Source organism: Eumetopias jubatus, unplaced genomic scaffold (assembly GCF_037043125.1).
Source record: "Eumetopias jubatus isolate StellerSeaLion01/CBP00866 unplaced genomic scaffold, mEumJub1_p1.0 scaffold_9, whole genome shotgun sequence".
In the NCBI taxonomy this organism is placed as follows: Eukaryota; Metazoa; Chordata; class Mammalia; order Carnivora; family Otariidae; genus Eumetopias; species Eumetopias jubatus.
The window spans coordinates 1,078,660-1,103,323 of NW_028274815.1; the positions used below are offsets into that span (position 1 = coordinate 1,078,660).

The 24,664-nt window shown below is 53.2% G+C and overlaps 1 protein-coding gene across 1 annotated transcript in view; it reads left to right on the forward strand.

The window, feature by feature from the left end:
* Nucleotides 1-24,381, forward strand: part of SNTG2 (syntrophin gamma 2) — a 339,157-nt gene extending 314,776 nt beyond the window's left edge. The window contains exons 25-27 of the mRNA XM_088026250.1: nt 2,212-2,304; nt 9,309-9,419; nt 24,241-24,381. Coding sequence (XP_087882376.1) covers nt 2,212-2,304; nt 9,309-9,419; nt 24,241-24,381 — 345 coding nt within the window. The remainder of the gene's footprint in view (nt 1-2,211; nt 2,305-9,308; nt 9,420-24,240) is intronic.
* The last annotated feature ends 283 nt before the right edge of the window (nt 24,382-24,664 follow it).

The following is a 24,664-nucleotide window of genomic DNA, read 5'->3' on the forward strand; positions in this document are numbered from 1 at the left end:
GATGTGCGCAGCCTCACCTGGGACGCAGGAGGGACCAGGGCCCGTGGTCTCCACAGCCTGCACAGATGTGAGCCACAGCCTTCTGCAAGGGGCTCACTGCGCCTGCACCACTGCCCCATGTGGGCTGAGCTTCTGGCCATGAGTGGTGAGGAAAGCCTCCCACTGTCTACATGCTGTCCACACCCTGCCCGGCTCCCGCACACATCTGCTCCAAATACAGATCTAACAGCACCGCATCCTGCAGAGCCCTGGTGGGGCTCAGTAGTAAGCAAGTTAATTTTTAAGTGTTACGTTTATTAACTTAATGAATAAGGTGGTGGCCACTAACTCAACAACCTTTTTAAAAGAATTAGTGACTCAGGAGGGCCAGTGAGGGGCCTCAGGGCTCGAGGACCACATGGTGCAGAGGGCCTGCGTGTTCTTTCCCGTGTGTGTCCTAGACTTGGCACTGAAGAAGGGGGCCACCCAGAAATACCAACAGGTGCAGACCCCAAAACTCACCACAGCCGGCCCCCTGCAGCCCAGGACCAGGAAGGGCAGCCTGGTGGGACAGAAACGTTTTACAAAGTAAGTGATCCATGCCAGCCAAACACACAGACATCCCCATGGACCCACCCCACCCTCAGCAAATGCCTCTGTCCCGCCAGGCAGGAACGATAGCTCCCCCTACCAGGTGGTGTCAGGCTCCCCCCCACTCAGTGGCAGGGAGCAGAAGCAGGGACCACCTCACGGAGCTGGAACAATCGTCCTGTCCATCAGCAGTAAGGGTCCAACACCAAGAGGGGGACCTCGACTTCCGCCTGCCCTGGTGGTCCCGGGACAGCCCCCTCCCCTGTGGAAGATGAACCAGAGAAATTCAGGTAGAACGACTTAAATGAGTTCAAGGATCTCATAATACAAAAATATCCAGGCTTCAGTAAACCAGTAAGATCTCAAATCGAGTGAAAAGACAGTAGCTTCCAGCACGAAGATGTTGGGAGTTAGAATATCTGACTACGGTGTTCAAGCAGCAGTGATCGATGCACTTCAGAAAGGAAGTAAAGCAAAAACCCTTGGAAACCGATGAGAAGACAGAAAAGCCTCAGCAGGGAGATCTGAAGCCACACGAGGAGGTAAGTCACACAGTTCAAGATGAAGGTCATCATAACAAAAGGCTCAGCAGCTGAGCTGGACCTGGGAATGGAGGACGGAGGAGTCACCGCGGGCTGGACGTGGCCGACCTGCGCGGCTGAAGGGAGCTGACCTGTGTGCTGAGGTGGAACCCCAGAGGAGGAGGATGGGGGCTGTAAAGTCCGGAAGGCATCCTGATGGAAGTCCCCTGATTTGACAGGACGGAAGACACTGCCCACTGCAGTGAGGCCTGAGCACCGGCCTTCAGCTCCCCTCTGCGCTGAGGCTGGGAGGTTTTACCTGCAGGCTGATCACACAGGTTGTGAAAAGTAAAGCTTCCCAAGGTATTAATGTTCCTCTTCCTGTATTTGTTCCTTCTGTTGAGAGTGCCATGCAGATATTAGCACAGGTCTCTGCATTTTGGTCCTTCTGTCCCACATGGCTGGACACATGGAGATGTGTGCCTGTGTGTGTGCAGCTACCCGCACAGGAGAGGAAGCCGGCCCTGAGCATCCATGTGCTCACCGCCCAGCAGACGAGGCGTTCATGTTGAGTTTGACGGCAGAGGTGACCTCACCCAAACCCGCCCGGGGGGTGATACAGGAGCCACGCGGCCACAGCCTCTCCCCTGCGAGGGTCTGTGCTTTGGTTTTGGTGTTGCTGCTCTTCAGAATCTTTTCCCCCAAAGGACATCCGGGTTCCCAGGGAACAGGCCTGCAGCCCTGGCCTTCAGTCCTGTGGGCCCTGAACAAGGAGAGGAGAGTGAGCGCATCACACCCCAGGTCCTTCCGAACACTTTAGCAAGCAGAACTAGGAATCCCGGTGTTTCCAAACCACTTTGCTGACTGAGGACTTGCTGGGCCCTGTTTGCTTGTTTGTGGTGAGAGTGGCACGAAGGCCCCATGTCCAGCTTCTACGTGGTTCGAGATGTTTGCCTGTAGACAAAATCCCAGAAAGAACTGCCTGTATGCAAAACATCAGGAGTTTTAAAAACTTTTTAAAAAACTTGGTTTCTGATCATGGGGGGATACTGCAACCACCTGGTTAATGTTGAGCTCCGTTGCTAAAGAATGTTTTCTCAAAATGAATTCTCTTTTCTAGTCCAGAACATATGCGTGTAGCTGGCAAGGAGAAACGCTGTGTTTCACGGTGGACTTCGCTTTGGGATTCACCTGTTTTGACAGTAAGACAAAGGTAAGCTGCCCAGCAGGCACGGCCCGGTGCCCAGGCACGTGCACTGTTACATTTCAGAGGAGCAAACGGGACGCCACCAGCCCAGCCAGTTTACCGTGTGCACAGCGGTGCCGGCCACCACCGTCCACGCCGGCATAGGGAGGGTCTCCTGGGTCCTGCTCGAGGGAAAGATCCCCGGCCCAAAGGTAAACACTTTGGAAAGAAATGTTATCTCCTGCCTGACTTCAAACCTGAGCATCTTGGTGAGAGAACGGCAGCCGTTTAGCGGGTCTCATCAGGTGCTCAGCTGTGGTTGACTTCCCCTTACCGCACAGGAGACCACCATTTCCACCGGCATCTCTGTGAGCCCGAACGTTCACCTCAAGCCCATAGTATGTCATCCCACGGGGCTCATTCAGAATGCAGGATGGGGAGGCATAGGCAGGACGGGTGCGTCACATGGCAGGGGCGCAGAGCCAGCCAGCTTAGCCTGTGCCCGGCCGTGGGTCAGCTCGGAGCCAGGGACGCCTCATCTCAAGTGGCGGTCTCACCAGTGTTTATTTCCAGACTTCCTTGTAAAACCTTTGGATACTCTCTTCTACAAGTTAATCATCGTGGCCAACTCGGGATCCCCTGTGAAATCGCACCCTAGCTTTTCAGAGGTCTGGCCTGTGTCTTCCCCATTCTTCTAGACAGTGGCTCTTGTGGGGGTGAGTTTGCCCTCGGGGGCATTTGAAGGGGTGTTTCTGCTGGCATCTAGTGGGGGGGGGGGGGATCAGAGACGCTGTAAGTGCCCTGCCATGCACGGAACAGCCAGCAACAAGGTGCAGAGCCGGGAGCTCTGTTCTGAGGAGGGGCTGCCTCCTTGACAGAATTCTCCACAAGAAAACTCACTGCGCTCTTATTTTATTCCCTCCCAGGAAAAGGGTAGGAGGTTTCACAATAGGGGTCACAGTAGTGTTTATTTATCTGTTTAGTTACTTTTCAGGGAAGGGGGAGAGACAGGAGAGAGGGGCAGAGGGAGAGAGAATCTCAAGCAGACTTCATGCTGAGTGTGGAGCCTGATACAGGGCTCAATCCCATGACCTTGAGATCATGACCTGAGCTGAAACCAAGAGTCAGAGGCTTAACCAACTGTGTCACCCGGGCGCCCCTCTACCTAGGGTTTAGAACAACAGGGCCCATTTGCAGGAACATTGAATACTAGGAAGGATTCATGTGCTCCATCAGCATTGAGGCCACGGAGAGGGCACGAGTCCTTGACGCAGCACAGCTCCTGCAGGACAGGATCCGGGTGGTGCTGGCCATGCTGCTGGGCCTGAAGTCTGCATCACCTCCCGCACCAGCCTCTGAGATGAGCGAAGAAGCAGCCATCCAGGCACAAGGAAGAAGTTTCTACACTGTCTCTCAACTATTAGGCCTGACGGAGAGCTTGGTGTTCCAAGAAAATCTGCGTTTCATTAGATCTAACCGAGATTTTCCAGATGTCAAGTGAAGAGCAGGTTTCAAGCCGTCTGGACTGCCCCCCCACGAGGACCTGCGTACCCCTTCTCTGGCTGCATGTGGCGGTGTGGTCTGGGGCCTGGGGGATGAGGCCAGTCTGGAGGGAGCCCGCCAGCTCTCTATCCATCCCAGGAGCCGAGTGCCACCCAGCGCATATGTCTGCGCCAGTGCATGTGTCTCCGCTGGCCCATCTGGGGTGGTCTGTCCACACCCGGCAGGCCTGGTTCCCAGGGTCAAGACTTGCACAGCGCCAGGTGCCCCACGAGCTGACAGAGCTCACTGTCCTCCTGGTGGCCCTGGTGGAGCCTTCCCCCCCCACCCCCAGTGTTGGTTCCTGCTATGTGTGACGTGAGAGCCCCGTGTCTGCTCCACCCTCACAAGGGCCGTCCAGGGGTGCGCATGGCTGTGAGATCCGAAGAGGCGCCTTCTGTTCACGGGACCACGGGGCCCCTCAGCACAGAGTGGACGAAGGAACCCTGGACGGTGCCACGGGAAGATCTGACTCATAGCAGATGAGAAATAACCTCTTGACACCAAATCCTGATCAGGCTCTGAGCCTTTCACGCGCTCGGATCAGGGCTGAAGGGCAGCTTCCTGGGGAGTGGAGATGGAGTGAAGTTGCGGAGCTGGGGTGCCCACAGGCTCACCCCAGCAGCACATTCTTGCTTCTCTTTATCCCATGAACTTCCTCTTCGTCGGCTGCTCTGTGTCCCTCTCCAGGACATCACTCCCTTCGCGTCACACCCCTCCGTGTCCGTCCTGTATTTCATGCCCGCGCGGTTGGGCGGGTGTGCCCCTTGAGGGGCCCTTCCTACCCGTGCACACAGCATCTCCCTGGCTGGCCCTAAAATCAATCAGATACAAGTTCAGAGAGCTAGAATATGATCCTTATTGCGGTGAGCGGCCGAGCTACTTGAAACATCCTGACAACGAGCTGCAGAACTAGACTAAGCTCTTATTGTCACTGGCTGTTTATCGAGGACCCTTGACCACCTCACTCTGCTGAACACCGCGGGGCGTCCCTTCACCACCCTGCCCTCTGTGTGCTGGAGCCAGCCCTCCAGGAGCCCCCCAGCTCCATGACCTGTGTGCCTGGGGGGAGGGGACGGGGCCTGGAGAAGCCCCTCCCCCCTCCCTGGCCCTGCAGGAGCCTCAGGAGCACTCAGCTCTGCCTTTGGGGGAACCTGCCACCTTCCCTGCCTGGTCCTTTCAGCCACTTAATGTCAAGTTCACTGTCTTCATCCAGTTTTCATAATGTTCTGGTGAAGTCTTTTCGGTCATCTGAGCCTCAGATCAGACCTAGGGCCTTCTCCCGACCTATTCCCCTGTGAAAGTGAAGTCTTCACATTTTCCTTGTGTTTACTTCTTGATTGTAAGAAGTTTTGGCCTAATACTTATGTGTTTGTCATGATTTAAGACAGTAACTGGAAATTTTAAAGAACACATGACAATGTAAAAAGAAAATTGTGCCAGAGCCTTGTTTCGTGTATGCCTTTTTAAAATTTTTAAATTTATAATATTTGAATTAATTTTCAAAAGAAAAGCTTAAGCTTTTGCAGCTTAACTGTGAAGAGTATACCGGTGGGTTGTAAATCTATGAAATACTTATAACTCTTCTCCATTTGACACATCTTCATTCTTTTAATGTATGATATTAGTAAATTCAGTATACATAAGTTTTCCATTATTTCTAGATTGATATGAATAATTGTGAATAATTATGAAAATGGTGTCTTCTCAATATGCGTTAATATAAGTTATTAGGGAAAAATCATAGATTTTTTTGACCTTAGAAACATTTAGTTTGAGATTGACCACGCCTATATTCACAAGATAATTCATACTTCCATGCTATAATATGCTTTAGATCAGACCATTTTGAGTAACTTCTGGGTCAGAAGTAGCCCCACAACGTGGTGGTGGTATTATTCACCAAATGTTCATAAGAACAAAGATGAGGTTTTGGTAGGGGTCTCAGTTTGAATGCTGGGCACCTGCATGGACATGATGAGCCTCAGAAGTAAACGTGCGGTCAGATTCCTTAGCTCCCCACTTCTGTGTTTGCCAGAGGAAAGGTGAACGGTTGTCTCCAGCCGTGAACCGCTCACATCAGCTGTCCCTCTGCACCATGGGAAGGGAGTGAAGCGCAAGACCTGCCATCACCGGGAAGCAAACATGCTTGGCAGTGCACATTTTTCCTTCTCTTACAAAACAAATGGGAACCGTGTTGTCCAATATCTTTAAATTTCTAGACAAATTATCTTCAAACCATTTAAGCCAGAATAAACCAGACCTCTCTGTGTGCGTGTGTCCCCGCCTTCTTGCTGGGGCTGACATGGGTCTCTGCGCAGAAGCCACGGGTACCTGCACACACCCAGCTCACTCGGAGGCCCGCTGGGCGACCATGACTGTTCACTCTTGATCCCTCTGGTTTGGTGGTAACCGACGTCCCATTTCTGGTGTACCGAATCGGAAGCCGGAGAGGACGTCAGCAAGAAGCAGGGAACAGATTGTGGGCCATCAGGCAGCAGAGAAGCAAGACAGCCCACAGACGAGCCATCCAAGTGTCACTTGAGATCTAGGACCAGGGTGAACTTTTCCTGATTTGCTTTCTGCCTGGGGGCGTGTTGGGAAGCAGCCTTGTCTGTAAACATGAGCTTGCATTCCAGAATGTCTTCTTGCCAATGAGATGTTCTGCACACACAGCAGAGAAATAACGCGTCTCTGTTGAGGGTGATGCGTGGCGGTCCTTGTGGAAGTCCTCTTGCCTGATTCCCCGCTGGGCTGGAACCCAATAATCCCACAAGGAAGAACAGAAAGATTAGATTTGAAAAAACTGGAAAAGAATGACTTTCTTGTAGGAGAGGAAATGTCAGTTTGGGTCTGACTGGCAGGAAAAGCCCTCAGGACGAGCGATGCCACAGGCACCGAGAACCCGATACAGGGTTGTCCACCCGGTCCCTGGGGGCCCTGCTTTCATTGTCAGTAATTAACAAGTCCGGTGTGTCAGGAGGGACTCGAGCTATGACAGTCACCACCCACGACCTAGCAATGTGTTTCCTGTAACACGCGCTTGACTGGGGGACTGTTGTTGAATCACTACAACCACAGCAAATGCTTTCATCTTCCAAGATCGAGACCCAAAACCCAGGATTCCCTCCTACCTCACCCTGTGTCCAGACACGTCTCCTGCCTGGTGTGGGGTGGGGGCAGCACTTGAGGTCCAGGCGGCTCCACTCGGACAGCCATCATGATCCCACCTGGGGAGCCCACACGTGTTTTGCAGAAGAGCTTACAATCCTGAAACTCAGCTACTGGCCTGGTACCTCTTTCAGGTGACATGTGCAGACACGGCATCCTTCATGGAAATAGCACATTCGGTTTCTTCAGGAAAAGTTCTGTTTTAGGTACAAGAAAGAAGACTTCAGAAGGAGTTGGAAGTGACTTGGAAAGAGCCCACCAGCAGAGGAAGTTCCACTGCACCAGAGCCACCTCCCGCCCCCCCGGCCTCCCAAACCCCCACCTCCTGCCCCCCCAGCCCCACAACCCCCACCTCCTGCCCCCCACCTCCTGCCTCCCAGCCCCCAACCCCCGCACCTCCTGCCCCCCAGCCCCCACCTCCTGCCCCCCACCTCCTGCTCTCCTGCCCTGCCATCTTGTCCTGCAAAATCGCGTGTGGGTGTGGTGCGGGTGCGCCCACGGTCAGTCAGCCCCACACCCAGCTCCCTGCACAGTGGCTCCTAATCAGCTGATGAAAGTGCCCTCGTCCCTGATGCAGCGCGGCTGTGGGAGAAAATCGGACATAACACCAGTGAACTGTGGGTGTGTGCTCTCCAAAGGCAGTGTTCCTTTGAAAGCAGGACAGGTTCAGGACAGGGTCAGTGTGGAGAGAATGTGCTGGAAGGTAACAGTAATAAACCTGCAGGACTCCATTGTGAGGATCAGCAGCAGCACTTTCGAGGAGGTCTTCTGTCTGTAATAGCTCAACAGCTGACACCATGTGAGATGTTAATTATTGAGGTAATTCCTAAGCATTATCCTGATGAGGGTCGACCACTATTAGGCTCTTCCTCCTAATCAGATTTGAACGACGTGTGGTTCCATTGTTCATCACAGAGCCATCTGGGCTTTGCCAAGGAATCTGGCAAAACCACGATGCCCAGGATGCCCCTGGCTTCCCTTGATGACAGGTTCCCGCGTGAAAGCTGGGGAGTGTTAACATCCAAGGCAGACAAGACTTGGGCCATTCTGTCCGAGTCTCAGAGGCGGGCACGCCAGCAGGCACAGGAGCCGTGGGAGCCAGGCACCTTGCCCAGCGCTCTGCTCACCGTCCTCAGTGCACCTTCTGGTTAACTGTGCTGTGGTTTTTGCTTGGTGGCTGATGGCAGTGGGCCAGGGGCTGCTTCTGAGGAAGTGGCGCATGCAGTGTGAGTTCTGGGCAGAACCTCCTAATTCCAACACGAGGAGGCCCTCCGGCTGGGAGTGAGAACACCCAACCCCGCTGAGGCTGGTGTAGACCCACCTTCCTCATCCTGAAAGGAAAGACCCAGGTGTTGTTCCCTGAGACCCTGACGGAGTTCCGGAGTCCCAGCACCTGATGGAGCTTGTTTGGACACTTTGCCCTGAAACACGGAGCCTGGATTCAAAAAAAAGAAGTGCAAGACCCTGAGGTCAGTGGGGGTGAGGGGTCAGGGGTCGCCAGGGAAGAAGTGCCTTTGAATCCCTCCCCCACTGTCGCTGCCTCTTTGCCTATTGTGATGCTTAGAGAAAGATGGTTCACTCTTTCAAAACAAGCACTTTTATTTACTGGAAACTGCAGCTTGCACTGGATTCTTCTGGGAGATGAAGACGTTTCTCATGAAGTGTCTGTAAGCACAGACTACCTTTTATAAAAACCACAAAGTATTTGTTGCAGACTTTCTTTTTTATTAAACTGAGAATTTATGAAGCACATTTCATCTCTGAAGTACCTTAGTAAACAGCCCATTGTCTTTGCAGTGGTATGAGGATGTGATCACTGCCTTTCTCAGCTTTGGTGCGGGAGAAACCGACGTGGGGTGATTTGGACGAGCCCCAGGTGGGGCCATCAGTGGGAATGAAGTTTTCCCTCTGTCTGCACCGAGGACCAAATCTCGTGCTCTGTAGCAAGAAGTGGGCCTCCTAGTGGATTTTTAAAGTCTTGCAAGCAGAAGAAGGAGCAGTGATCATATGACACTGGTAGCCACGTACAGGAAGGAGAAAGCCAGGGAGGGTGGGTGGGGTGGCGGGAAGCATGCTGCCAGGTCGGGGTCTGGGACTGTGGGACACCTGGAGCCCAGCGCGGGACAGAGGACGTGGGTGGTCTGAGGAGGTCACTTCGCACAGACTGAAGAAGGGGAAGGTGGACGCTCTTATCACATGCTCAGGGTAGATAAGAAAATAAAGCAGATGTCTGCATTTTTAAAAATGGAGTATTAAATATATGAATGGATATTAATGATGTAAGTGAGCTATTTCTAAATCAAAATTTCATTCTTTTGCAGAATGTGCTCTGGAGATTTAAATTTTCTCAGCTTAAAGGATCTTCAGATGACGGAAACACTCGAGTGAAGCTGCTGTTCCAGCATCTGGACACCAAACAGATAGAGGTGAAGGTAGGGAACCTAGTTTACACTGCTGCCAGCCACACATGGAGTGAAAACCTAATGGTCAGATCATGTTTTCATTCCCCCTGCATGCGGACAACCTACCTCAGAGTTCAGACGGCCAGGACATCAGAAGAGCCCGTAGTCTGTCTCCTACAGAGATGCTTACAGCCTAAGGCCAGGATCACTGAAACATATTAATTGATTCTACTAAAAATCACAAGTTCATTACCAAACGTTAACGGGAGGTAATATTTAAAAAATACATGAGATGGGGCACCTGGGTGGCTTAGTCACTTAAGCATCTGACTCCTGGTTTCATCTCAGGTCATGATCTCAGGGGTGAGATCGAGCCCTGTGTGGACTCCATGCTTAGCATGGAGTCTGAGATTCTTTCTCTCTGCCCCTCACCCCCCGCACACATTCTCTCTCTCAAAACAAACAAACAAACAAACAAAAACCCATAAAACAACAAGAAGACACATGAGAAGCCAGAATTGAAAGGAAGAGTTTTACGAACTGCATTATGCACAATTCAGCTGATGCGTTGTCTATAATACTGAGACCAAACTGCCGTTAATGAAAGGAGCTCAGGCACAACTTACAAGTTCACGGCAGTGAGCTGTTGTTTTACTGCCAACAAAGGATTGATTTTTTCCGTGTTTTATGTACACATGTGTTGTCAACAACCCAGTTTTAATATAACTAAAGACAAAGGATAAATCCAGGGAACTAAAAAAAAGAAGGAAAAAACCAAACATGTGAGACCCATGAACACCTATGGTTTGTAAACAGATCCAACTCTTTCCTGCATCATGTTGTGATAAAATCAGAAGACACATCACAGAGGACATGGTTATAGCCAGATGTGTTTTTAACATCTTTTTATTGAGTTTAATGAAATAATGTTCTGTATCTACATTTTTTAAAAGTTTTTTTTTTTTTTTATTTGAGAGAGAGAGCACAAGTGGGGTTAGCAGGGGAAGCAGACTCCTCACGGAGCAGAGAGCCCAATGCGGGACTCGATCCCAGGACCCTGAGATCATGACCTGAGCCAAAGGCAGATGCTTCACCGACTGAACCACCCAAGCACCTGCCGTATCTACTTTTTAAGCACAACTGCAATTGTACAGAAACTGTTGACATTCTTACCTTTAGAGAATGGATAAAATCAAAACCTGAACGTAAATGCTCTCAGGGCACTTAGGTCATGGGTGTGTGATGGGGCAGCAGGTGAGACAGCAGACCTCGTCCGGACACAGGATACGGCAGTGACGGGGGGCACACGGAGTCCAGGGGAGACCCACCACCAGCAGCGAGGGAGGGAGAGGGGAGACTTGAGATGAATCTCTTTGGTATTTTCTCTGCATTAATACGGCGACCATGGGTAACTTGGTTGGTACCTGATTGGCCTCTGGAGGAGCTGGTAACAGGTTTCCTGCTAAAATCCTGCAAACCTTATTCCAGTGCATTCTGTGGGAGCATGGGCGACACTTTGAAAGTCAGTTCGCAGTGGGTTTGAAGGGTTTCATGCTTGTGGGTATTCTAGCAGCTTCCGGCAGGGCACCTGCTGATCCAGGGTGCGTGCTTTGGGAACATCCAGTACCTTCTGTGATATCAGAGTGTCCTTTTGACAGGCAATGCAGGTTTTACTAGGTTGAAAGGCATTTATTTTGATTTTTTAAATGTTTAGTGAACTTTTGGTAATCTGTATTCATGAGAAGAGTGGGACCTGGGTAATCTAAACTAGACAGTGTGAGATACAGTATGTGAATTTGTGGCATGCGTTTTGAAACATCTTAATTCCACTGTGGCATTTGTAGACTGGACCAGTTCTGTTTTCAGTTGGTGAAGACAGAGCCCTAGAAAGTTGTGGGGCCACAGAGATGGACACAAGATTTGAAGGGCTCGAAGCTTAAATAGTTTGCCGTGATGTTTCTATAAAAAAAATACAATTGGGAATACAAGAACCCAGCTATACATAGAGAAACAGAGGTCAGAGCCAAGGGCATGTGCAGTGAGGGGCTGGTGGCCATGCTGCCTGGGGCCCTGGCAGGGCCTTGCGGGGTCTGGGCAGGTTGTGACAAAAATGAGAAGAGCTGGCCACGCTCTCCGGCCAAGGAGAGAATGCGTGTGTGGCGGGCCTCCAGGAGCAGAACCGGGCACACAATGGCTGTTTCCAGAAGCCACCTTGAGCTGACATCCACGTGTACTAAAGCTTGTGAGGAACAGGAAAATTGGAAAAGACAGAAGGGGAGCCTGGACCCTGTGAGAACCCTCAGGTTTGAGGCTCCATTTATACAAACAGCCCTTGGGACAGACGTCTGAGTCGGGAACCCCAGCTTTTGCAGGTACTGGGTGGGAGTGGTATGTTACTCAGGAATGGGTTATTGCCTCAGAGAAGATGGTGTTCCTGTTACCCGTATTTCCTGGTTCAAGGAGTGATAACTGTGGAACAATTATCTTCCTAATATTTATTGAGAACTCTCTGGACCGTTTGGCCCGAGCAGTGCCTCAGTGATGAGAGCGTCGTGAGAACGCCGGGTCCCCCCAGAATCTGAGGGGCTCGGGGGCCCCAGGACACTGCTTACGAGCCTGGCATGTGTGCAGAGATTGTCCCTGACTCCAGGCCGCTTCCCGTGGCTGCAGGGCAGGGGGTGCAGCAGATTTAAAGAAAATACTTGGTTTTCTTCTTCTCACCTCTTTCTCCTGAAGGAATTGTGACGTGAAGGATCTGCTTTCCTCCTGTTCTGCGTGTTGGCCACGTGTTGCTGCCATGAACTATGGACCAGAAGGACTGAGCCTCGGGGCAATGGTGCCCTTCCCAGCCCCCCCGGCTCCTACGTCCCCCGACTTAGCTCTGGGAGCCGTGTGAGCATTATGCATGCTTCTCTAGGATTTCATTTCTCCTGAGAGACCGAGCCGCCGAAGGGCAGCTTGATTTTAGCTTTTTGACTTCAGCACTTAACAAGCGTGTTTAAATGAATAGATTAATGAACAAAGAAAGAGCAAATTAGATACATGCACAAAAATTTTTATCAGTTTCCAAGGAGGAAATTGTTCCAATTGCCTTTAAAGTCCGAGACTCTTGATGCTACGTGTCAGTGATCACCCGTGCGCGTGCAGGAAGCCTGTCATGATTGTTGAAGGCAGTGCGCCGTTAACAAAGGATGAGTGCGTCTCCGGGAGGAGCAGTGGAGTGTGATTGTCACCCGCAAGTGACTGAGCGGGTAAACTCCACCAACACCTGCTGCTCGGCTCTCAGGGAGTCGGCTCAACGTGCTGACAAGGCTTCGGAGCCTGGGGGGGGGGGGGGGGCGGGGCGCACGTTTGTATGTAAAACGTCCAAAGTGCTCGGGCGAGTAAAGGAAGTTGTGTCTCTGAACCTGAAACGAGGCTGCTGAGCTTCCGTGGCCAAGAGCTTTGGTACCACGGCACTCATCATCGACGCGGCTGACTCGGAGGAGCTGGGAAGCATGTGGTGCAGGGAGGGGGCCACAGCGAGGCAGCACCACCACGTGGAGACACGCAGGTGGGCCACTGGGCGTTCCACGTGACAGTGGGTGTGAGCAGGAGCAGTGCCTGTGCGTGTGGCCCCTTCCAGAGTGTCTGTGGGGTTGTCTCCTAACCCGTTCTCATGGAGCTGGAGCAACAACAGGGCTAGCGTGCTCCCTCTGTCTCTGTCTCTGTCTCTCTCTGTGTGTCTCTGTCTCTGTTTCTCTCTGTCTCTCTCTGTCTCTCTGTGTCTCTGTCTCTCTGCCGTTCAGCATCTCTCCCCGTCTCTCTCTCTCTCTCTCTCTGCTCCTGCACCAGGCTCCTAAGTGGCTCATCCCAGAAATGAAGTAGCCACGTTTGACTTCAGAGCTCTAGGTGACGTCTTTGTCTTGGTTTGGAGCCCATGTGGCCGAAGGTCCAGAACTACAGTGTTCCCACTAAGAAGCGCTGTGAAACCAACTCTCTGAGCACGAGCCTTGTCCTTGAGTTACCAGCACCGAGGAGAGGCGGTTCCCAGGGCAGAGATGGTAGTCATGTGCCGGCTGGCTCTCCCTTCATGTGGCCCATCTATCGGGGAGGCTCCGTGAGGTCCGTGAGTCCGTGGCCCACTCACTGGAACCCTGTGCACAGGTGCCGGAAGCCTCAGCATGGAACACCCTCAGCACCCCACTGTGTGGCTGCCGTGGCTCAGTTAATAGCTTGTGGGTCTCTAGCTCAGCCTGGCCTCCTCCTGGCTGGGAAGTCATCATGTCCCCATTTTCAGGAGAAAGACTAAGGCCAACCCGCCCGTAGAGCATAGGCAGCTAGCCCAGCGACCGCCAAGGCTCCCTTTGCGTTCCGAGAAACTCTCACTCCCCAGCACGGGGCACACGGGTGTGCCAGCCACAGTTCCACCTGCTTCCAGATCGAAGGCCAACAGGACCCCACCTGGTCCCCACGAAGCCACCCCCAGCAGCCTTGCAGCTTCTCATCTGCTGGCCTCGGCGTGATTTCGAGTCAACTCCTCTGCCTGTGAGGTTGTAGCCTTCCTGTAGACCTTCATTGGAAAGACACCATCCAGCGTTGGCTGCATCCAGGGCCTCTGCCAGTGTTGGGACATGGGGCGAAGGAGACATTCAGAACCAGGGACAGAGATGAAACCTGTAAGACACCATACTGCCGTGACAGAAGGCACACATCCCTGAGAAGCTGAGTTACTATTTCTTAATGACTTTCTCTTGAATGGATTCGATTCTCTCTTCTTGATTAGGGTTCCACCACGGTGGTATGATGGGATGGGACTCAGAGCCGGGGTGGGGTTACGGATGTGCCACTCCCATGGCTGGAACAACACTAAATGTGGGCTCCTGGCGTTGGGAAGCCTGGTCCATCCGTGTGTTGTCTCCCCACCACCCTCTGGTGTCCATGCGGCCCATGTTCAGACACTCCCCGCAGTTAGTTTTTCCTTGGAAAGTGTTGTTGTGCACGTTCTTCTTTTTTTTTTTTTAAGTACACTCTACACCCAACACAGGGCTTGAACTCACAACCCTGAGCTCGAGAATCACATGCTCCACTGAAGGAGCCAGCCAGGCGCCCCTCGTACACGTTGTTTTCAAGGACACCCAATAGAGTGGGCTCCCTGGGTGCACCTGCTGGTTCTCTGAGCCTTGCACCTGCCCCGCAGCTGCTCAAGAAAATGTCAGGTCTTGTGCCTCAGGCTGTCAGGGGCTTGGAGACATTCGTTAGTGCTGTTGGCCCAGGAGACAAGCCTCAGGGTTGGCCTGTGGATGGGCCGGACACGTCTTCCTCTCGGACCACTGGGCTCGGGCATTCACAGGTGGGAAAGAAAGTGCTTTAGAACAATGGCCTGCCAGGGGGCCAAGGCCCATATGTGCCCAGTCCTTCAGGAAAAATGTCTATTTACCTGATGTTTAACCACTCAGCTTTCAGACGAACTGAAAATGAGTCTCAGGTCCTATGGGGGAACTTCATTTTCCCAGGAGAGTTATAGAAAACCCAGACGCATATCGAGACACACTTTGGAATTTATGGGATGTTTAGAAGCCATGTCAGACTTGCTCAGTTTGTGTCAGAGCAGATCCAGTAACCTGCTATCCTGGGACTTCAGGGGTCTTTGCTTGCGTGTGATTTTATTTTGCAGACTATTTTGAGGGGAGGATTTTGGGCGGGTGTGGTGAAGGCTGCCACGGGGAGTGGCCCCAGGCGCAGGTTTGACCCTGTGAGCTGCAAATGCAGCCGACACGCTTGCTATGGGGGGGCTTCGGGGAGCCGGTTGGTTTTATTTTTCTTCCTGGTAATTATGGTCATAGTTTTTATCACCCTATTGGCCAAATCATATTCTCGTGACTGTCTCTTCTATTTTTTTTTTAATAGACCATCTCTGTTAGGCTCTATATTCTATTTCTATATTCTCCATATTCTGTATTCATCGAAATAATATCAGTTTTGTAATTAAAAGATGATATTTCAATTCAAAGATGTGGGTAAAGAAATAGATGTAAATATGCCTTCTTTAACACAAACTTCACAAGAGAAGCGATAGCTCGGGTTTTTTTGTGAAAAGGCAGGGTATTTATCGCTGTGACTGCAGTCAGACCGCCTCACCTTCTCCCTTCCACTCTCGTCACAGCCGCACAGATGGGGAAACTGAGGCCCAAGTGCTTCATGGCATGCCCACATCCCCTGGCTTCTGTGCAGTGGAATGAAGGGTATGCATGGCCAGGCTGTCCTCATGGATGACCACCTTGGATTTCTTTCCATCATGTTTAAAAATTGTGGTGAAATATATACAGCATAAAATTTCCATTTTAACTGCTTTTAAGTGCAGGGCTTGGTGGTATTAAGAACATTGGCATCAGGTGCTGCCACCCCCACCGTCATCCCCAGCCCTTCCCATCCTCCCTCCCCCCAGCCCCGAGTCCACGTCCCGACTCCGAGGACGCGTGTGTCCGGGTCCTGCGCTCGCCGCCCAGGGTTTGTCCGTGTGGCACACTTGTCACACGTCACTCTCTTTAGGCTGCACACTGCTCCGTCCTTGGACACACCTCTCACCCCTCCACGAGCTGGTGGGTGGCTCCACCTTCTGGCCGCCGTGGGCCCTGGCGCACAAGTGTGTGCTCAGCGATCCTGCGCGTGCCCCCCAGAGTGGGATGGTGGGGTCCTGGGCTGCCCACCTGGCTTCCCACCTGCAGCCCAGGAGCGTTCCCGTTCCTCTGCCATCCCTGCCGATTGGTCATGTTCCTCCTGTTGAAGATTGCAGCCACGCCCGTAGGTGGGTTTCCCTGGTGATTAGTGCAGCATGTTTTCATGTGGCTATTGGCCATTTGTGTATCATCTCTGGAGAAATGTCAATTCAAGTCTCTTCCCACTTTTTAAGAAGGTTTGTTTGTCTCTCTGTGGTTGAGTGTAAGGAGTTCCATCTCTGTGTATTCTGGGTGTTAACCCCCTTATTAGAAATACGATTTGCAAGTATTTTCTCCTAGTCTGTAGGTTGTTTTCACTTTGTTCCCTTGAAAATGCCCCCGATGGCCAGAAGTTTTTAATTTTGGTGAATCCAACGTACCCATTTTCTTGCTGCCGGACACCTGAGTGTGGTGGTTCATGGCGGCTTGGGTGCGGCAGCCCCCGGGGACCCCCGTTCTTGACTGAGCCCGCGAGGCTGTGCAAACGGTTCGCAGCTGGTTGTGCGCTTGTCCAGAGGGCAGTTCGAGGGCTTCAACCTGAGCAGAGCTGCAGGCCGCCTGCCTAGCGAGAGCTGCCCAGACTCACAGGGATGACAGCACTGCGGCCCACGGGCCGTCTTCAGTGACCGCTGCCGGCTTCCCTCTCCCCAGGAGCCTGCGTGGATTTCTAAGCAGCCATGGCATCTGACGTGCCTCGAGCACAGCCGGGGAGATGCGGGCCGCCCGTCACAGGGCAGGAAACTTCAGCTGCCTTCTGCATTTCCAGACACTTCCTTTGTGAGGCCTTGGTGTAAAAAATAAAGGTGGAACCAATTTGCCTTCAAGGTCAGACTTTGCGCTTCCATCTCATTTGACAAGGAGCCGTTACTCGGGGACAGAATTTAATCTGGCCGCACTTGCCTGAGTCCCTGGGCTGAAGGATGGACTTTTTACAGGTTTCTGCTTCCCCGCCAGCAGGTTGTGCACTCAGACACGCTGTCGACACCTGGACGGGTACGTCGCACCCAGACGTGCTGTGGCAGGTAGTGCAGGCAGTGGGCAGAGCCCAGTGCCCCCGGAGCCCAGTTCCTGTGACGCCCTGCCATTTGCCACCGGCAACAAAGGCTGTGTGGGCCCCACGCCAAGTGGTCCTGACCGTCAAGCACCGTGGCCTACAGGGGGGTGGACATCTCCACACCACCGGCTGCAAGAACCGGAGCCTCCTCTCCCCGTCCCGGGCACGGCCCACCCGTCCCAGCGCAATGGAGGACAGGGCAGGAGGGGAATGACGGTGTTGCAGAGGCAGACCATGCACCTCGCACAAGGACTTCCCTCCTCCTCTCCATCCTTCTCTTGGGGCCTGCTGTGTGCCAGGCAGGTGGGGTGGGTGCCGGACAGACTCCGGCACACAGACAGGGATTAGGATGCGTGAGTCCGGACCGAAGTGCTCTGGAATACGTCAGTGAATTCTCAGTGCACAGGGCCGGAATCTGCTAAAGGCCACACTCCATCCTCTGAATGCGGCATGCCAGCTGGATCAGGTTGGGGTTCACCTCCTTCCACCCCAGGGGTCCCTGTGAGGACCCTGCTGAGGCACGGGTGGCTTTCTGTCATGATAAGGAATTAGTGTTTTTCTGGTGCTGCATCGTCAGCGGTGTGGATGGTGTGGATGGGGTTTTTAGTTGCTGTCCCCACACGCAGACCTGTGCCAGCAGGAGAGGAAGGACTGAGACGACGTCTACACAGCAGGGGCGGGGGCCCTCAGCAATCCACCCTGGCTAGGGGTGGGGCTTGAGGACAAAGGTCGGGTGGCCAGCAGGGCCCGGGTGGAGGCCACAGTGGTCATGTGGCTTCCAGGTGTGTGAGGGCGTGTCTGAACGGAGCCCACGGACTCGGGAGCGTGCGGATGGCCACTCCCCTGCTCAGTTAGCAGGAATATAATTTAACTGGACAAATGTGGTTTTTAGAAGGATGGCCTACACCCATGGGTTCTCCCTGAAACACAGTGTCATTCAGCGGTGCACACGCCTGCTGACATGTCCCTCTGAAGGCTCTTGTTGGGCCCTTGCCCCCCATCCATGTGGACTTCGGTCCCCTGGGGACCTCGCAGGGCTGGAGCTCCACCTACTCTCCCCTGACCCTGACTGTGGCTGCCCTCAGGAAGCGCAGGCCTTCTTTAAGAGTAAGAGTGGTGGGTGCTGCTGTGTAGTCAGATGGAAACCACCTTAAACTAGCGTCCCTGAGCCAAGCTGCCTGGCTGGGGGCATCACCAGCGTCCACTGGAGCCGCGAAGTGCCTCCGACAGGTGGATGCACACAGTGCCCCCCTGCACAACTGCACCTTCCGCACTGAGGCCCAGGTGTAAATGCCGTGGTCGCAGGGAGCTCCGGTCCGCGCACGTGACTTGCTGAGGGTCCCAGACAATGGGATGTGGAACGAGAGTCAGGCCCCGGCAGCCCCACCTCAGACACTGATCTCCGTTCACAGTGCCCTTTCCGTGCTTGTTGTGGAAACTTGGCCACATGGAACGGGGAGCAAAAAAGGCTGCCCCGGGTGCTCTGGTCAGCTGTCTGAAGACCGGGCCTGCACGTCCTGATTTCCAGAAAGGACAAAACCACCTGGCAGCCGGTTGATCCTGATGTGGTGCAGGCGAGCTCCGGAGGCAGAGGGGTTTCTTCGCTGAGAAGGGGTGGGCGTGAGTTGCACGGGGTTCCTCAGTGACCTGGTGATGGGGGCAGTGACCACAGCCCTTGTCCATGCCCAGAGCAAGCTGCCCAGAAGGAGGGAGTGGTGGGCTGGCCGGCCAGGGAACATGAGGCTAACAGGCAGGACGCAGGGTCGGGGGAACGGCGGGCCCCCCACTCACAATCCATGGCCATCCTGCCAAGAATCGGCCTGGTGCTAGTTACCACAGAGCTTTGGCAGAAGCTTCATTTCAGAACCTTCTGGAAGATTGGGGGCTTAATGCATGAACGCAGGGCAGGTGGCAGTGCTCTGCCTCTCGGGCGGCCCAGATGAAGCTCCCTGCTCGGACCCCTCTCCTCCTTACTAGCCGTTTCCTCCCCATCCACAGCCTTGTTCCTGAGCTCGGTGATGGAGAGCCAGGATCACCAGCCGGGACCGTGTCCTGAAGTGCCTGCTCACGGTCCTTCCTGCCGCGTGGACCTCAATGGGGGCTGAAGATTCTCTCACAGAGAAACATTACAGACGTTGGCAGAGAAAAGCAGAAGTGAACTCGAGGCAGCATTTTCTCAGGCAGGAGGGCAGATGCACCCAGGCCCGTGGGGGCCGCCTTGCCAGGTAGCCACGTCCACCTGCCCGTCCGAGGTGGACGAGAGGTGATGACTGGCTAACACGTGTTCGTTAGTTACTGGCGGCCCCCAAACCGTGGGAGTATGTTTTCCCTGGTGTTCCGATTAATCTATGTCTATGTGGGAATTTTAATACAAATTTCAGAACGAGGGAACTTTTTCCTGTCTCTTCAGGAGATTCACTTTGCTGATGTCTCTATGGGAGTTATGTATCTTCCTCAGAACATGGAAATTTCCAGATAAAATGTTTATCAGAGCAGAGAAAAGGCCCAGGTGCCCCTTGCACCCCAGCAGCCTCCCTGCGGCATGAGCGATCTCTCCAGGCTGCACTTGGTGCAGATGGCCCTGGACTAGCAGGCGCTCGGCTTTAAAAGATCTGTGTCTCTGGGGAGAGGACGCAGGCAGAAGGGATCGTCAGAGCTGTTTGGGGAAGTCAGACTTTTTAACATCTTGGCGAGGTAATACCGCTGAGTTTCCGTATAAATAAGATTTATGACGTTATAACTGCCTCATCTGCTGAAGAGGGAAAGGTGGTTTAAATGTGAGCCAGAGAATGGAGCGAGGAGGTTTTACGTCTGGGAGAGGCAGCAGCAGGAGAGGTGAGTCACAGGGGCATGCAGAGGTTGCGGACGAATACTTTCTTCAAGGAAACTAGATTGGAAGCCAAGTGAGTGACCTGCACTGGACAGAGAGGGCGCAGGGGGCCCGGCAAACTCCACTCTGGATTGGGCCAAGAGCCGCGGGTGTCAGGAGGGCACTTTGAACAGGTCTCCGTCTGACCTGATGGCGGACAGGCTGGATGGTCCCCTTCTGGGGCCCTGCCGTCCCGGGGAAGCAGGACCTCAGGGAGACTCCCTCTTTCCAGCCATAACCTGCCCCTCTGGGCGTTTGGGATTTTGGTTTTCCCACACTCTGCTGGTTGACCGCTCACTAGGAGCTCTGTGGTGTCTGTCACCATCCCTCCTGCTGACCGTCACCACCCTCAGTCTTGTCCTTGCGCAGGTCCCGATCTTTGTCCCTGGGAGCGCCGTTCCCTGTCTCCCTGGTTCATGCTCCATCCGTGGCTCCCGCACCTGCAGAGTTGCCTGGGGAGCCGTTAGGGACACCGGCACCTGCGGCTGAACGCCATTCATCAGAAAGTGTGTCCGTCAGCTCAGACACTTTCTGACAAATGCCAGGCAGTTTGTGCACCAAGATGGGCTGTGGATGGAGATGTGATTTCTAGTGGAGAAGATTTATTGAGGACACACGGGGGATTTCAGCGTCGGTGCGCTGATGGGAAGTGTCGTGTTGTGAGCAATGCCGCAGACCCGGAGCGCAGACTGAGGAAGAAGAAATGTTTCCCAAGTCCGGGTGACCTCATTATTCGTGTTTTGAGGAGCCCAGTATCGATCCTCATGGCTTCCTAAAAGTTTTACTTCATTATGAAAAAGTTCTAGGTCTTAAAACATTTAAAAGCTGATAATCATGCAAGCTGTGACTCAAATTCCAAGTCATTATTTCGGCCACCATGAAATACTTAAAAACATTTTATAAAAATCTAGGTCATTAGGACAAACACGCTGCAGAGGAAAGGGCCGGGTGCAGCGGGAGGACCTGGCAGGCGTGTCTGTCCCAGGCGTGTGCGGCTGGCGCTCTGGCCCTCAGCCCTCCGGTCTGTAAGGCGCGCACTGTCATTGCCTGGCACAGCTGCGGGCTGTAGATGGGACTGACTGGACCGTGCGTTGAGAAGAGAACACGTGTGGGGCTGCGGGTTTCGAGGGTGAGCACACAGCTCGGAGAAGGTCCCGGGCACTGCCGCAGGGGGTGAGGCCTCCTTCTTCCAGACGATGGTGTGCCTTCAGGATCCCTTAAGCCCCAAGCGCTGGTCTGGTTGTCGGGGAGACGGTGTCGGGGGGACGCACTCCCTCCTGTGTCCATGCCCGTGAATCTCCCTGCTTCGTGTGGGGATCATGCAGAGCCTGTCCTCCTGAGACTGGCTCGCTCCACCCGGCACAGTGTCCTCAGAGCTCATCCCTGCTGGATCCCTTCCTTCGTAAGGCAGGATGGCGCTCCCCTGTACAGATGGACCACGTGTCCTTTGTCCGTTCATCAGCCGAACAGGCCTCCAAGACGCCCTGTCTTCACAGAGTCAAACCAGTTTGAGGGACAAAGCCGCAGGCATCACGCTCAGAAAGAGACGACGTGATTGACTCGGTAGGGCCAGGCGAAGCCCCAGTAACCCACACCTTCTTTGGTCTGTCTCCAAACTGTGAACAGAGAACTCCTACTTCACGGCACCTGTCACCATCGGGCCCTTCAGGGAAGCGCGGCTCTGTGGATTCCGTCAGCCTCCCACGTCACTCCCCCCGCGTGGGGGTTCTCCGTGTCGGGCCTTGGCTGCCTGGTGGACGAGCGGTCAGAAGTCAGCAGGGCCGCCCACGTCTGGCTGCAGACGTGTCATCCAGAGAGCCTTGCAGTGACACGTGGCTAGGAAGCCAGCCGCGCCACAGACACCTTGGTCTCGTCCTGAAACGCCCGTGTTGTGTGAGTTTTTCACAGGGAGCCTCACTCAGGATCTGGAAAAGTCAGAATTGAGGCTTTATATCGAATTGCCTGGATTTCAACACCGTGGACTGAGGTTTTGTGTGGAGTTTAGTGGTGTAATTTCACTTTGTCCCCTGACTCTTTTGGAGATTTTGTGTGTGGCTTCAACACGTGGGATCAGAAACCATGGACATCAGGTTTGGATTTGGCCTTCATGCTGGTGGTGTTGGCTCCTTGTTCCGGTCCAGGTGTTCCTATTGGTAAGTCTGTGGGGAACCTGAGAAGCAATTTCCAATTTGCAAGATCCTGAAGCATAAATGATGTGGACATTATAGCTCTTTTTTCCAAATGTCCCTTCCAGAAGCTCAGTAATTATGACTTGGAAACACAGAAATTGAATTAAGTATGTGTGAAATTTGCAAGAACCTCGTGTTCTTCTGTCATGTAACTTGGCTTTCCTTTCCTCCAGGAATAAGTCACCATGACTGAGGGATTTGAGTCGAGTCTCAGGGTGTGGGCAAGGGGGTCAGCTAGCGTTGAAGTTCTGCACAGGGTCTGGGCAGCTCCTGGATTCTGCCAGGGACGGGAGGGCCGCTGGGTAAGGTAATTCTGCAGTAACCATGTGCATATTAGGACACTTTTGAAGGAGAATGCACCTCAGTTTCTTGAACGTTACTCATTACTCAAAAGTGAAAATAAACAGTGATCGGTCACCAATAATCAATCAGTCCCGTAGCTGTCAAGGTTAAGATTCACTCACATGCAAAAGAGGAACTTAATTCAAAGTGCAATGCAGTAATGGGGCTCCTGTGGTTCCTGTAGCTGGAGTCGGGGTGCCTGGGAGCACAGGGGCCGGGGTGACGCAGGTCACAAGGGTCCCTGGTCCGCCCCTCCGTGAGCAGGTGTCCTCTGTGCCGACTGCACCTTCCTGCTGACACTCTCCATGTGCTGGCAGATCTGCCATTCCCACACCTGGATGTACCCACGTGGAGACCCTGCTCCTGCTCCCTGGGCCCATGTCGGCCTCCCCGGGACACTGGCTGTCCCTGCATCTTGTCCCCATCCCACGAATGGAGCAGCTTCCTGAAGGAAGGCACAGGCATACACAGTCCCAGGAGGGGACCGAGGTGGACGTCATGTTTAAGGGAAGCATGAAGTCATTTTTGAGATGTCAGATCTTGAGTCACAAAGAGGAGCCGCTCAGAAAAGCTAAGATGGGTGGTGGGGAAGGATGTCCTTACCCGGGGGGCGAGGGGGACAACTGCTCCCTCGTGCCCTGGGAGGTCCTGCCCCCAAATTAAAATATCAGAGATCCTGCCTTTTCAGGTGCGGAAAGGAGTGGTACATCTGGGACTAGACAGGCCAGCTTGCTGTCCTTGCTGTCCTTACATTGTCGGAGCTTTCCTTCTGATATCCTCTCAACAGCTGAGAGCACAAGACAGTTTTGACAAAATTTAGTTAAGGTGTCAATTAGATAGCAGTTCTCTTAAAAGGAATTTTGATGTTTTCGATTATTTTAGAATTTTATTATGCCAAAATAGAAGAGAAAACTCAGAACAAGATATGTAAACCTCCTTCCCCACGAGTAGAGCGGGGTGACAGCTGGAGAAGCTTCACGTTCACCCTCAGAAGTGTTAGGACACTGATGACCTGTGGCACCCTAACTGAGACGGTTTGCTCACGCCTGTGTCAGCTGCAGGTCCACGCCGACCTGCTCGTGGACGTAGTGGGGACCTGCGTGGGGTTTGCGGAGAGAGGGAAGACCATCTTTGGCATGAAATCCTTATCACAGCATCACCGGGACGCCAACCGGCCGGTGTCAATAAGACAAGACTGGGGGAGCCTGGGTGGCTCAGTCGTTAAGCATCTGCCTTCGGCGCAGGTCATGATCCCAGGGTCCTGGGATTGAGCCCCGCGTCGGGCTCCCTGTTCCTTGGGAGCCTGCTTCTTCTCCCTCTGCCTCCCACTCCCCCTGCTTGTGTTCCCTCTCTCGCTGTGTCTCTCTATGTCAAATAAATAAAATCTTAAAAAAAAAAATAGGGCAAGACTGAGGTCATGTGACCCCCGACCCCGCACAGATGGAGTCAGCGCCCAAATGGAAGGCGGGAGCTTTACCCTGTGAGATGCGAGGAGACAGGCTCCCTGGCGGACTGTCTGTGCAGAAGCAGTACCTTTGTGTCTGCGGTTGTGTTGATCACACTCTGCCTCCCACCCTAAACCTTCCTTATCTGATGCACGTTTGTACTTGACTTTCTTGGAGCTCAAAAAGCATAGAATCCGTTCAGTGTTCTGTAACGTGCTTTTCTAAGATTTACAGCATTTCATTTTTTCTTTCAGGAGCTCGAATTCCCGGACCTGACGGCCGTCCTGCACTGCATTCACGCCTTCCTAGCAGCAAAGGTGGCCTCCGTGGACCCCACGTTCATGGACCGCCAGAGCATCGCGAGGAAAGTGCTTCTGTTGAGCACTGAACATTAAATTATTTTCTTAAGAAATGAGTTTTTCCTGCAAATATTGCAACTTTGTGTGATTTTATAACGAGCCTATAATTGTGATACCAATAAAATATGTCACTAGTTTGCAGAGATGGGTCGTTCTTCTTAGATCTGACGGGCCAGGGTGCTGCTCGGGCGTCTCTCTGAGTCACATGGAAGCATGTTCTGCACCATGCGCTCTGCTTCCCACATTGCTAATTGCCAGATTGTGTTTCCATAGAATATGTAATAGAAAATCCCGAGAGCCCACCACTTGGATTCTTCTC